Source organism: Erinaceus europaeus, chromosome 9 (assembly GCF_950295315.1).
Source record: "Erinaceus europaeus chromosome 9, mEriEur2.1, whole genome shotgun sequence".
NCBI classification, from domain to species: domain Eukaryota; kingdom Metazoa; phylum Chordata; class Mammalia; order Eulipotyphla; family Erinaceidae; genus Erinaceus; species Erinaceus europaeus.
Genome location: NC_080170.1, coordinates 28,934,625 through 28,949,754, shown reverse-complemented (window position 1 = coordinate 28,949,754; position 15,130 = coordinate 28,934,625). Strand labels below are relative to the sequence as shown.

At 36.6% G+C, this 15,130-nt stretch overlaps 1 protein-coding gene across 1 annotated transcript in view; it reads right to left on the bottom strand.

Annotated features, from left to right (window-relative positions):
* Positions 1-15,130, bottom strand: part of SLC9A9 (solute carrier family 9 member A9) — a 706,212-nt gene that overhangs the window by 248,674 nt on the left and 442,408 nt on the right. Inside the window, exons 10-11 of the mRNA XM_060197560.1 lie at positions 6,471-6,584; positions 4,675-4,786 (exon numbers count right to left, since the gene is read on the bottom strand). Of these exons, the coding sequence (XP_060053543.1) occupies positions 4,675-4,786; positions 6,471-6,584 (226 nt within the window). The remainder of the gene's footprint in view (positions 1-4,674; positions 4,787-6,470; positions 6,585-15,130) is intronic.

The following is a 15,130-nucleotide window of genomic DNA, read 5'->3' as shown; positions in this document are numbered from 1 at the left end:
GAATGGATAGAATAGTCTATCTCAGAGCAGAAGTCATCGGTTGTGATCGTGTTTTAGAAGATGCTTCTTAAATCTTCCCTGGGGAATTTTCTAGAGTGCAAGTTTGGATTGAGTATTTCTAAGGAGTTACTTACTTGTTTGTTTCAGGACCACACTTTAGCATGTCAAAAATCATGAATATGGAGGGCTCCCTTCAACATGGTGGGACAGTCCTAATGGCTTGGGTAGTCCATTAGCTTGGGTAGTCACAGACAGATTCTCAGTCATGATACTATTGAAATTGTGACCTTTGCTCTCTATTTTGTATATTCCATTTATGTTTTCTTGCTGGTTCTAACTGATATTTTATCTGGCTAAGTTCTCTTTTCAAGCCCTCATCAGAGCTCCACCAAAAAGACCAAGAGAGGTGATTTTCAAACCTTCTCAAGTTGTCCTTCTATGAAAACTTGGTGTTTAGTGAATTGCAAAACCTATCCTCCTAAAACTCGAATAGTAATGGCAGTTCTCACAACTAAGAGAGAAAAATAAATACTCATGGGAATTTTTTCTTAACTTCAGGTTTTTCTTCCATGTTTTTCTCTGAATTCTTTGGTATTGACAGCTATCTGAATGTTAATGAGTACTCCTGGACAACCAAATCAGCAAAGCCTGATTTGGTGTTGTTGCCTTTACAGATACCCTGAGTTCACAGATACAGTTTTATATTATACCCACGCTTCCCAGCCTCCCTCCTGTGCAGACCAGCATGGCAGCTGCACAGCTGTTTTGTAGACCAGTAGGCCACAATCCCCCAGTCACAGTGGTTTCAGGAAGGCTGCCAAGGTTCAACTGGGCTTGGCACTTCCCCCTCCTTCCAGCAACTCCCTGCTCTTATTTAGTTTTAAATTAAATAAAAATTGCAGCACGTGGATTTGAATTAAAATAAGAGGCCTGATCTTTGTAATATGCACCATATCAATAGGAAAGCTAATTTGTGTGAAGCACATCTCCTCCTTTAATTTAAACCACAGAGCTCTGCCTCTTTGGTTTCAAGGGAACTAAGAGCTGGGGCGGGCAGTCACTCCAGGCATTAACTAGGGCTATGCTCCTGAGCAGGAGGAACAGTTTCAGGGGAGCTTAGAGACTCTTAAGCCCTTTGTGCTGGGTGTCACAGGATACACCAGAGCAGTTTCCAACTCCAGCCCTTGAATTTAAAGAAGGTCTTAAAAAATACCTCAGTGTAAACTTGCCCAGTTGACTCTTAGCTGCAACCTAGCTACCAGAAGCAGAATTTGCACTAGGCAAAGCTTCACAAAGCAGAGAAATTAGACAGACCATGTCTCCTGAGTTGGAGACCTTTCCTCATTTTCTGGGTCCAAGGCTTCCTATGTGATGATCACTGAATAAATCGGATACGGTTTATACTAGGTGAAACATTCAGGCTAGGCCCTGATAGTCATGTCACTTCAGTTTAGTTGGGTCTAAAGGCAGAAAGCAGGGGTGGCGGTGGGGTCATCCATGAACACTGAAATTTACTCAAAACCAGAATAATCTATACAGCTGCACACCTTTGTGCTCATTACAGGGCTTCCTCACTACTAAGCAGTGTGTACTAAAGTGGCTGGGTCCTTTATAAACTTTCACCTCCATGTACATTTCAATTTTAGAGGCAGAAATTTTAAGGGCTGAGAAACATATACATTTGTGGGCACTTTGGGGAAACAAATAAAAACCAGTATCTCTTATGTGGTCTATATAATATCAGAACACATTGCTAGGGTCTCTCTTGAGAACTTGGATGGACCTTTTATAAAGAAGGAAGCCTGAAACTTGAGCTTTATCTAGTTGACAGTGAATTCACTTCTACTGGAAGGCATCACTAGCTCCTCTCCTGCCCAGGGTTAAAAAGGCAAGCATAAGGTGAGGGTAAGTATGGGAAAGGCTTTACCAAGTGATAGGTGCAATTGACCAAGATGAAGCTCAGGTTCACATTTGACTGGTCCTTCAACTACTGAGGTCCAGGGTCTCAGTAAACTGAGAGATTATGAGTAAGGAGCTGCTGAAACTGAGATTAAAGAATCTGTAAATAATTCACACTGCCTTCTTAACCAGAGGGTCACTGCTGTTTACCTTCTTCAAAGGACCCTTTGAAAAATGTTTGGGATATGTAAAAAAAAATAAATAAAATTCTTCATCAAAATGTATTATAGACACAAAGACACGGAGATTCTTTGACAGGGAAAAATCATCCTTCTTGCTGGAAGTTCAGGGTCACACTTGATATAATTAATAACATTTGACTATTTTATAAAGTGAATCTTCATTATGGGGCCTGGATTTTACTTCTGTTTTAGCAGATACTGCTCTTGCATACTCAGAAAAGGCTCAACAGTATGTTATTTGATCTGCTTTTTTTTTTTTCTTCCCAATCTCTTCCTCTGGTTCATGTTACCTTAAGTTGACCTCTTAAATTGTTTATTTCCTGGCAAATATATTTAAAACTTTAAGTTCTGAGTGCCATATAGCATACTGGAATTCATGCAGAAAATCAAAGCTGAGTCGGAGCACTCTCTTTTAAAGGAAAATACTGCTCTGCACATGGTGGGCTCACTTGATACTTCCTACAGTCTGACAGGGGTCAGTAGTGTGGTGGAAACCCTGAACAGATGGCTGGTGGTGCTGCTGAGCATATGTTCAGTTAGCTGGAAATTAGATGAGGCCAGCTTTGCATGAGTGACATGTTAGATATGCTGGTGTTGGCCTGGGCTAGGGAGGGCATAGCTTTTGATCACATAATCATGATGGCAAAATGTTAAAGTAGTGCCATATAGATGCAAAGGCTCTAAATTCAAGGTCAAGAGGTCTGGATTTAAGTCTCAATCTCATCTCTAGTTATTTGTGAGATTGTGAGGAAGATAACTAATCTCTTTATGTCTCACTTTCTCTCTTTATCTGCAAAAGAAGACCAGTTACGCTTATCCTGTCTATCCTTAGATATGAATCTCAAAATATCATTAATGAAAGCTTTTAGAAAAGTATAAATAAAATTTTAAATTTTTATTTATTTAATAGAGACAAGGAGAAATTGAGAGGGAAGGGGATAATAGAGAGGGAGAGAAACAGAGAGACAGCTGTAACACTGCTTCACCACTCACAAAGCTTTCCCCCTGCAGGTGGAGACCAGTCCTTGTACACTGTAACATGTGTGTCCTACCAGATTCACCACTACCTGGCCCCCAAAAGTACAAATTTTAAATCATGTATTTTTTATTCCATTCCTATTACTTCAATGTTCTCATTTTAGAGACAGCTACTTAGTTAAAAGAATTCAATGTTCTTTCCACTATTCCATGTATGATCATCAATAGTAACTTAATAAATATAGCACCAGAAGACCAGGTAGTGGCATACCTGTTTAAGCACATTGTGCAAGGACCTGGGTTCAAGCCCTTGGTCCCCACCTACAGGGGAAAAGCCTCAGGAGTGGTAAAGTAGAGCTTCAAGTGTCTCTCTTACTCTCTATCTTCCCCTCCTGTCTAAATTTCTCAATATAATAATAAATAAAATTAAAATAAAATGTAAATATATAAATATAACATTAAAATATAAAAATACAGCCCCGTCCTTTTGTTGTTTAGATCTATTTCAGTGATAATAGTGCTCAAAACACAAATCTAGATAATTCTATAAGACTCTGACTTTGACCCGAGATGACTGCAGTCCTTGAGATTAAGCTGCTAACATTGTTAACATGAAGTGACTCAGTAGCCAGCAGATGACATGGGTACTCAGTGTGCAAGAGAAGTTTTTAGCTATTTTTTCCTGTAGACTGCTTTCTTCCCCTCCCTTTCTTTTTTCCTCTGTAAGCCTATAGTGTGTATATTATTTTTTTGAAGTCATCCCACATTTCTCTGTTGTTTCCACAACTGTGAACACTTTAAGTACCTTACATAGACACAAGTCAGTCTAGACAAGAGTCATCAGTGGACTAAAAAATACTGAGAGAAGAACTTTATAACACACTATAATAATGGTTAACACAATATAATAATGGTTCAGTATCTCTTAATCTCTTTTTGAGATCTCTTACTTCTTAGTTTTCTCTAATTTGTCCTCAATCTTGCTAATTCTGTTTTCTGCCCCATTTATCCTATTCTCTCTCCCCTCTGTTGTTTCTGTAGCTCAGCTATTTTATTACCCTGTTCTGATTCTGTATTAGCTTGTTCAGCTAGTTGTGCTCTTAGCTCAGCTATTTTAGTTTTCAGCTCTCTGATTACCTCGAGATTATTAGTGTTTTCTTTCAGAGTCTCATTTATTGTTTCTGCATTTCTGATGACAATTTTTTCAAACTCTTTCCTCAATCCTGTGACTAATTCCTTAGCTAGTGTTTGGATGTTGATCTCATTATTATGTATATGTACTTTTAGGGGGCTTTTAGTTGGACTTTTGTCCTGGTTAATTTCTCTGATGTTTCTCCTTGGTTTAACCATTATTATAGTGTGTTATAAAGTTCTTCTCTCAGTATTTTTTAGTCCACTGATGACTCTTGTCTAGACTGACTTGTGTCTATGTAAGGTACTTAAAGTGTTCACAGTTGTGGAAATTAACAATTGTTTCAATGTTATCTAGGTCTCCTCATGGTTTACATGTGCTGTGAAAGTGGAAATAATAGCACTAACACTATAATTCACATACCTGAAAACATCATCATGTGCTGAAAGTTCCAGGGGATCTTCTGTTTTCGGCCCAGATTCAGGAGAAAGGAAAGGGGATAGATGTTGAAGGCTCTGGCAACAAAAATTGCTAGCTGTATATAAGCACAGGGAAATGTCAAGGAAAATGACCTTAAGTATTATGTCTTGGAGAATCCTTGATACTATAACCCAGCAAACAGGATAAACATGCCAATGAAATAAACATGCCAATGCATGTTTGTTTAAAAAAATGCAGCATTCAATGTCAATTCCATTTCAGAAATAATAGAGAACTCTGTATTTCATTGAACATATACTTGGTGAGAAAATGTTAGCCCACTACTATTTCAACCACTATAAATTTTATATTACATTAATGTTGCTGATGATGGACTGTGCTCATTTTTGCTGTAAAATGTGAGGCAGAAACTGTGTGGAGACAGTGGCATTATCTTCTCAAGCAGCACTTTAGAAAAGATAAATGTGCTTCTGCCCATGATTACCATCTACTTTCTGACAGTTTATGCTATCTAGCAAGCTCCACTTGTTTTTTTCTTCTGATGTATTTAGTTCTGAGAGGAATCACTTGTCTAAATGGATGAAAAGCTGATTTTTTGAGAGGCATTTTACTAAAATCCAAGCTTTACAGGTTAAAGTTTACAAAAATTAGTTGCCATCATATTTCCCTTTTGGCCAGCTTTGACAACTTTCTTTTGATAGTCTACCTATTCTTCTTATCATTTTTTTTAATGAAATGGAGTTATTTAGGAAAAGAAAATTTCTTTTGAAAACCAAATTTGGGATGATATTTGAAAGTTCAGAGGCTTAGGCAGTTATAAAAAGGATGAAATGGAAATTCAGGTACTTAGATGGCATAGGGCCTACAGTAAGGGTTAGCGGCTATAAGGCTGTCTGCTTGTAATCTGCAGGGACTTCTGCCTATTTCTCTAAGTGTAAAAGAAAAGGACTGCTGACTGTCCTTGGATTATCCTGAGGCTCAATACCCTTTAAGACAGACACTCAGACCAGAGCTGGAACAGTCCTCTGAATGAAAGGAAGGCCTAGATTATCGTTTTTCTTATAAGAAAGAGGTCCTTATTAAAATGTACTAAAATGTGTACAATGCTTAAGACATTGAAAGCACATCCATCATGCTAATTTCATTTGATCTTTGCTTATTCTGTTTTTGAAGTCCTCACTAGAAAAAATATTTTTCCACTTGTAAAGAAAATATTTTTAAAACTTAATTATCCTGGCTTTGTTTTGACACAACTGTACTGCAGATTAACTCTATTTCTCCATAAAGAATGTACTGACAAAATGTTTATCTAAATGATTCATAATTTTAGTCAGACATGTTTCAAATATTTTACAAACAAGATTTTCTTTTAGTTTCACCCCTTTATTCACAAACATTTTTTAAACTAAATTAAAAAATATTTTTAAGAGAGTGACAAAGGAAGAAAAAACAAACAAACAAACAAACAGAGCACTACTCTGGCTTAGGTGATAACTGGGATCAATTCAAGGACTCATGCATGCAAGGCCAGTGCTCTACTGTTAAGTCATGTACCCAGCTGCTATTCTCAAACTTCACATCATGAAACATAAACATTTAATAAGCCCCAGTTTGTTCAGATGCTGTCCTTCCCTAACTAGAAATTACATATCTGTACTGGATTTGAATCTTGTGGTAAATTTGAGAACATTACTTTTAACAATGTAACAAAATAGTTGGTAAAGGAAAGCAGTTTGTTCTTTTCCTGGGAACATCCAACATTCTGTTTCAAAGGATACAAAGGCTCCAAGTATGAAGAGAGCATTAAAGATATGATTCTGGAATGTGAATAGTGCTAGCCCCATGTAACAGAAGATGACATTCTCAGCCAAGAAGTTCATAAATTCAAACAACTGAAAGCAAAACAGAAAACAAGACTTATTAGTTATGAATGATATTTGAATCCACTTTATATAAGTGTCACTGTATTTGGTGACTGTCTTATTCTCCTTTATCTGGGAAGGTCTTCCCTTTGGCACTGTGCTCCATCACAGAAGGGATACTAGAACTTCTACAAGATTTGTCAGCCCAGCTGATTTGACTCAGTGACAGATGCTGCTGCAAGACTGCCAGACTTATGCACTGCTAATATCAACCAGGCATGATCCTGACTGAAATGGCAAAATAGTTCCTGTAGAAATGGAAACACCATGATTTGATTAAGGTAGATTGTTTCAAGAGATTCAAAACTTGTTTAGCAACTTCTGCACATCACTCACATACATTGAATTACCAGGACCAAAAGATCTAAATTTAAAAACAAAAGTTTTAGATAAATGTCTTTCCTCTGGTAGGCAAGATAGACAAATGAGGAAAACCTATAAACTTTAAATTAGGATGAATTTAGGCTATATTTCAAACATTAAGATGATTAGTGTATTTCAACCCCTAGGCAATGAGATTCATTTAATTGTTGTAGGTTGTTGCTGTCATTGATGTAGGTATATCGTTAAATACCTACAGTTTCTAACTGGTAAAAAGAAAGTGATTAATCCCAGGGATCAGATGATGCAGCAAGAATGCAATAAATATATCAAATTCAGTCAGAGGAATGGAGTAATAACATGCTATGTTGAGGGATGTTCCCAAGAGTTATTCTTAGCCCATTAACTAGACAATTTAAGTTGAACATGAAAAATGTTCTCCAACTTCCAGATTAGAAACAAAAGGAAAATGTGTCCAGGGGCTACAAGAAAGGCAGATTTGGAATAGAATTTAGTTCAGACTTTTCATTTGGAAGTTTCTGAAACTTCACTGCCAGACCTACATAAATCACTGTGTTAGGTAAACGTCTCTGGAGGCATTTCTCTTGACTTTTTAAGGACTCATTACTTTTTCATGTAATGTATTTACAGCCCCACAAATAATGCCCAATACCTTTTCACTGACAGCTGACAGGAAGAAAAGCAAAATCTTGTTGGAAACATTATTTAAAACCAGTAATAGAAAAAAAGAGAGGATTAAAAAAAGACACCACCACTCCTTTAGTACAAGATGGTTTTCCTGCAATTGCAACCATCATCAATTACCCTGAGCACACGTCTTATATTCTAGATCAGCTCATTTAAATAAATGCTGTCAAGCAAATAATCATTGGGTACTTGAAAACATGGGAAGGGGTGGACATATAAGAAGAGGGAACACTACTCCACTTCATTATATTTTTTCCCCCTTTTGGGGCCCTTGTTGTATTAGTTTTGGGTTATTATTGTTGTTGTTATTGTTATTGGATAGGACAGAGAGAAATTGAGAGAAGAGGGGAAGACAGAGAGGGGGAGAGAAAGATAGACACCTGTAGAACTGTTTCACTACCTGAGAAGCAACCCCCTGCAGGTGGGGAGGTGGGGGCTTGAACCTGGATCCTTACGCTGGTCCTTGTGCTTCACACCATGTGCACTTAACCTGCTGTGCTACCACCCACTCCCCTACTTCATTATATCTTTACTATTTTTAAATCTCCTGAAGATGTTTCACAAGGAGAGTCTATAGGAAGTCCTTGATGACAGATGGAACTGCTTTGACCACAAGGACTTCCTTGCCTGAGTTTATCCCAAAAGACATTAATCAATAAATTTTGGGGAAAAGAAGAATAAAAAAATTCACTTCAAATCAAGCAATATTTCTTCTCTATTTCTATTACTAACAACAACAACAAAAACCTGAAATGAATCCACTGAGTACTCAACATGAAAAACCTCAACTCTACATCTTCGAGTCAGGGTCAATGAAAAATAACTTGACTCAATATTTTATTTATCCAGTGCTGTAAATAATATTTGCTTTGTTTCTATTAATTCACAGATTGTTAACCTTTGGAAAAGATCCAGGTTAAAGGTAATAATCTCTGCTTAGAAAAGTTTTTCTTCAGGAAAGAAAGCAACATAATAGTGCAAATACGACTGGGGAGAGGTATTTAAAATACAGGACAACTAGTTTTCAAAACCCTGGAATCACATGTGTGAAAGTGCTATTTTGGCTTGCCTCTCTCTACCCCTTTGTATCATGTGAAACCCAGTCTCCTATATGTAATAAGTAAAATTGATTTCATTTTATTTTTAACAAATTTATTAACTTATTTATGAGAAAGAAAGGGAAAGAGAAAGAGAACCAGATCATCACTCTGGCATATGTAATATGGGGGTCAAAGGTAGGACTTCATGCATTAGAGGACAATATTTTATCCACTGTGTTATTTCCTGAGCAACAATCAATAAACCTTTTTAAAAAAATAAAAGCTCTGGAAGTCCAGAGTAACTATTCATATATTAATTAAGCAGCAAATCTGGTCCGTGAGTTGTGTTCTTAAAAATCATGTACATTTAACACTCAACAAGGTGATACACAGTAAAAGTAGACACTGGAAGAAGCTATACTATGTGAGACAACCTTAAATTATGATTGGGAATAAAGAAATGAAGGGAGTCGGGCAGTAGCACAGTAAGTTAAGTGCAGGTGGTGCTAAGAGCAAGGATCCAAGTTTCAGCCCTTGGCTCCCCACCTGCAGAGGCGTCACTTCACAATTCTTGAAGCAGGTCTGCAAGTGTCTGTCTCTCTCTCCCCCTGCCTGTCTTCCCCTCCTCTCTCCATTTCTCTTTGTCCTATCTAACAACATCAATAACAACAAATAATAAGTACAACAAAATTTTTTTAAAAAAGGACAACAAAAGGGAAAATTAAAAAATAAATAAAAGTAAATGGGTACATACTCTTAATGCAAAGAATGGTAGATTGATTTGCATATAATACATTTATAAATTATATGTACATTTATATGCAATACATTACATTCCTACATATTGCTCTATGTGTTTTTAAATGATGTCATTTTTCTCCCTAGTACTTTTTAATCTTTCTGACATATGTTTTTCATATATTTATTTATTTCCCCTTTTGTTGCCTTTGTTTTTTATTGTTATTGATGTTGTTGTTGGATAGTACAGAGAGTAATGGAGAGAGTAGGGGAAGACAGAGAGGGGGAGAGAAAGACAGACACCTGCAGACCTGCTTCACTGCTTGTGAAGCGACTCTCCTGCAGGTGGGGAGCCGGGGGCTCGAACCAGGATCCTTATGCCAGTCCTTGCGCTTTGCGCCACCTGCATTTAACCCTCTGCGCTACTGCCCGACTTCCCTGACATATGTTTTTTTTTCTCATCTTTGTTATTATATATAATACATTGAGTTTCTTTAATTTGTCATTTACTTCTAAAGTTATTTTGATCTTTTTTTTTAATTTCTTTACAAAGTTCTGCTAGTACTAGTTGTTTTTTGGGAGGGGAGATTTACATTAAGTACAGTTGTTCACACGGGTAAATTTTATTTTTTTTCTTTTTTTATTAATTTTTTTATTTTTGAGAGAAATGCAGAGAGAGAGACACATACACAGAGAGACACACCAGAGCACTGCTCAGCTCTGGCTTATGGTGGTGCGGGGGATTGAACCTGGGATTTAGGAGCCTCAGGCATGAGAGTCTGTTTACATAACCATTATGCTATCTCCCCTGCCCCAAGGGGTAAATTTTCTTATCTCACCATGATATGTAATTGCAAAACACTCTTACCCTCAGTCTAGGTCCCCCTCCACCATCATAAACCAGGATTTGAAAGTCCCATCAGTCTCTTAACTAAACACAATGAATAAAAATAGGTCCTGGAGATATCTCAGTGTTATACTGTATGAAAAAAGCCTTGAGTTCATCTCCTGACTCTTTCTGCCTTTTTTTTTTTCTGCTTGTCTTCTTTCCTTCCTTCCTCCCTCCCTCCCTCCCTTCCTTCCTTCTTTCCTTCCTTCCTTCCTTTTTTCCTTCCTTTCTTCCCTCATTTATTTATTCCTCTTTCCCTTTTTTTTCCTCTCTTCTTTTTTATATTTATTAATTTTTACTTTTATTTTTCATCAGAGCACTGTTCATCTCTGACTTATGGTGGTACCTTAGATTGAATTTTTATTTTTATTTTTATTTTTCATCAGAGCACTGTTCATCTCTGGTTTATGGTGGTACCTTAGATTGAACCTGAAAGCCAGGAGCCTCAGTCATGAAAGTCTTTTGCATAACAGTTGGGTCCCTCAACCCTAGCATTTAAAAATAATGTAGGGTAGGTTTAGGAGTTTCATCCTTTAGAGTTTTGCTTGTTTGTTTTTGCATTCAAATACTGTTAGTATAATTTATATCTGGCACCAAATGATCTAAAGTCTCTGAAAGACAACAAAGGTTGGTTTTGCTCATATACAGAATTGAAACATATGGAAAAGAGAGAGAGAGAGAGAGAGAGAGAAGACAAAGTAGCCAAACAACCTCTAAGACTGTGAGAACTATGGTGAGTTTGGGGGTGGTGAGAGTGGGAAGGAAGGTGGGGAGGATGCATGCAGAACTGTGGATTGTGAGTGTGGTATGGAATTATACCCCTGTAATCTTATGGTTCTTATGATTTTATAAACCATTATTAAGTCACAAATTAAAAAAAAATCTAAAAAAAGCTCTGAAAGTTCATAGTAAATATTCATATGATAATTAAGCAACTAATCTGCCCAGTTAGTCATCCTTTAAGGACTTGAGTTATTTACTTTGCTTGCTACAAAGTAAAAAACAGAAGTCTTATTTATATGATAAAATATGCCCATCACTAGTTCTTACTGTCTTTTCTCCTATTACTAAAACAATGAAATTTTAATATTCTATTTTAATATACTATGGCTTACATAGAACAATATTATAGCATTTCATGATTCCTTGCTAACTAGTACTAATTAAAATAGGTGAACTTATCGAAACAACTTTAATTTGGCTTAGTATGGTATGACACAATCTACTGACTTTTATCTAGTTGTTCAAGTATTACATTGGCATTCAATTATAACTAAAATGTCAAAAAAAAAAAAACCCTACAAAATTATACTAAAAATCAAAGCAAAGACTAAGAATGTTCTTTTATTCAGAATTTTATCCAGGACTAACTTTTTTTTTTGCTTGTTTATGAAATTTGACTTTATTCCTAATTACAAGCTTTTTTTATACAGAATACTTAAGGTTTCATTTTATAGGCTGTTGAATTAATCTGTATTTCAAATAAAGTGTAATATAAGTAAATGACTTCTATTCCTATGTTGGGGTAGTTGCAAATAAACATGACAATATATCCTGTTAAAATGATACATTTCTGTATTTGGCATAATATTATAATATTTTCTTAGTCTCAAGAATTGAAGGAATTGTCTAAAGTGAATAAGATCAATCCTATAAATTGCAACGGGAGTAAATAATTTGAACTGGGATTGTGGGTAGATAGCATAGTGGTTATACAAAGAGACTCTCATGCCTGAGCCTACAAAGACCCAGGTTCAATCTCTCACACCACCATAAGCCAGAGCTAAGCAGTGTTCTGGCAGAAAAAAAAAAAAATTGAACTGTACTAAAAACTCGTGGTTTTTGCCAGGAAAACATAAATAATATGAAGTTTTACCTCTAGGTAAGGTCAAACTTCCCAGCATGTAGCCTCTCCCATGAAAGTGAAATTTTAGTTACATGTAAGTGCAATCCTTAAAGATCCTTCTAGATTGAGGAAATTTCCATAATAAAAGTATGACTATAGTAGTAATAATGATAATGGAATTGTTACTTTTTTAGGACTAAAGTTTTGCTAGGAAATGTTTTCAAGAATTTTTGTCTACGTATCAAAAATTAACAATTTATGTTATAATGGCAGCAATATTTTTTTAAAAAATGATAGTATTTCCATTCTAAATTTGGGGAAACTGCCTTATCAGTGTTAATATACTTGTCCAAGTGAAGAGTCAGGTTGGTCAAAGTTCTGTCCAAGGCCCATTCGACCTCTAACAGACTAAATTTTCTCTCCACTATGCAAAAGCCACATATGGGTGTTGGTAACATGTGTAAGCCTGATAGAGCTTAGGGAGAACTACCCCCATCTTTGGATGGAGGTCTGAGAAGATAACCTCTTGGTAAGTCTCTCTCAACCGAGGTGAGCATAAATGGGGAAACGCAGACTTGGTTCTTTCCTTCTTGACTCTCAGGCCCACAGTAACTCTAATACTTCCCTCCATTAACTGCAGGCCACATGGCCGCAGATTTACGTATTCAAAGTCACCTTCTGATCACAGAAGAACACACCTTATCACACACTTCATCACACACCTCAGACCCCAGACAAGAGAAATTCCAAACTATATGGCCTTTTGATATCCATCTTTTTTTTTGTCTCACCCTACAGGTTTAACCCCTATGCTTCTTTTAAATACCTTTGGATAATTAAGTTGCTTGAGTTATGGAGAATAACTGTCTTATATCTCATCAATTCCTGTCATACCAGCCCCCTACCTTAGGGGCATGCTGACTGTTAAGAAACCTGTAATTTCTGTCATATTTCAACAATAATTAACTTCATTGCTTTTCTATTTAACTCATGTCTACTTTGCTAATAAACGGACTCTAGGATTCTGGGACTCGAGGACTCAGATTCTAGGCACGCTAAGAGCCCCCTGGTGTCTTTTACTTCGTGTCACCCCTGTCGTGAGCGAGAAAGAACCAGCCCATTACCTTTCCCCTGGAGACTACCCCGCCAGAGAGGGAGAGAGATACCCCGAAATCTGGGGAAAGAGAGATACTTGTTAACAACAAAAATAGTGGATATTTATAATACTTCAGAATTTGCAAAACATAGTTTCACACATACAGCTGCTTTAATCAACAGAGCACACTTGGGGTTGGTATAGATGAAACTATGTTAACTTGACCCCATTTTATTCCCCCAAGAAACCTGAAAGGTAATTTTCTTTGTACTCAACTACAAAATGGAAGGTATAAGGGAAGAATTGAGTGGGAATAATTGTTCTTTCCCAATGTCTGCTGCTACTCACTCACCCAAACCTATGCTCCCTTACCTCCTCCCCAAAGGACAAGTCAGAAAAGAAACCTCTTGGCATGCATTTGTCATTTCAAGACAAATCTCTTTCCCTAAACATTCTTTTCCCACTCTTCTTTCCCCTTTGAGAAATTCCGGATTTTTTACTATGCTCCATGACACCATAATAATGGTAATATATAGCTCTGTGTAGAATAGATTATGCTTATAGACTAATAAATAGCTTAAAAGAAGATAAACCATGTAGTTTGGATGTCTGTTTTCACCCACAGGAGGTGAACTCAAAACCCAAAATCAGATTCTTTAATTTTAGGACAATTCAAACCCCAAGTCACAGGAAGTATATCACTTTGTTTAGGCAACTGTTTTTTTGTCATATATATCTTTGAGAATCTTGTTCCTTAAGCACTGCTGCCTGCTACCCAGTTCTTTCCCATTTCCCCCACTTCTCACTGTCTTCTTTTATGCTTAATTTGACTTTCAAAAACAAGAGAATCTCAAAAACACAGCATATACAAACACAATAAAACACATAAGGAAGATGAATAGGCATCATTAGGTAGGTAAAGTTAATATAGGAAATAAATGTAGTTACAGTTACAAGGAACTGAGCTTCATTAAACTGAATAAATACTTTAGTGTGATTTTCTTGAAATCCTTGAGCTTATAACTTTAAGTGGAAGGCTATTTTCTATGAGTTTGTTAAATTATACTATTTAGTACACACAGATAACAGTTTCTTTTTGTCTGGTAAATTTTCACTTCTTTTTCTCTTTTTTGACTATTAAAGTACAAGTTAACAGCATATTTTATAATGTTGCATTTAAATTAAAGTATTATTAACTTAAGAAGAGTTTCTGGTTTGCAACTTCACAGAGTGCTTCTAATCATAATATCCACTAAAAGTACTGGCTCCCAAATATGATTGACCTTGGATCTATTCTGACGAATTTAAACACATATACATAGACACACATGTACACACATACACACAAACACACGTACACGTACACACAGACACACACACACATAACACATCACAATTCTAAGGGTGGGACTACCTTGTAATATATATAGATATATTCCAGACATCCAGTCAGTGCTTGATTTCTCTAACACTCTTGTCAAGGCAACCTAGCTTGTAACTGAACACCATCAAAGGTATAAACTTCATTATTTCCCAGATAGAAAATGGCTTTTTTTTTTTTTTGTATTTATATCTGTTAGAAACTACTTCCTTATGTTGAGCTGAAATTTGGATCTCTATCACTTCCACATACTTCTCCTATGTCTACTATTTGGTATATAGAAAGTAAGCTGGGGGTGATGGTTGCACATAAGGACCTGGATTTGAGTCCCTTCTCCCCACCTGCAGGAGGGGAGCAAGTGTTTATCTTTTTCTCTACCTCTCTACCACTCCACCCCACCCATGTCAATTTCTCTCTGTCCTATCAAATAATATAGAAAAAAGGGGGGTTGGGAAAGTGGCTACTGGGAGCAGTAGATTCACAGTGCTAGCACCAGC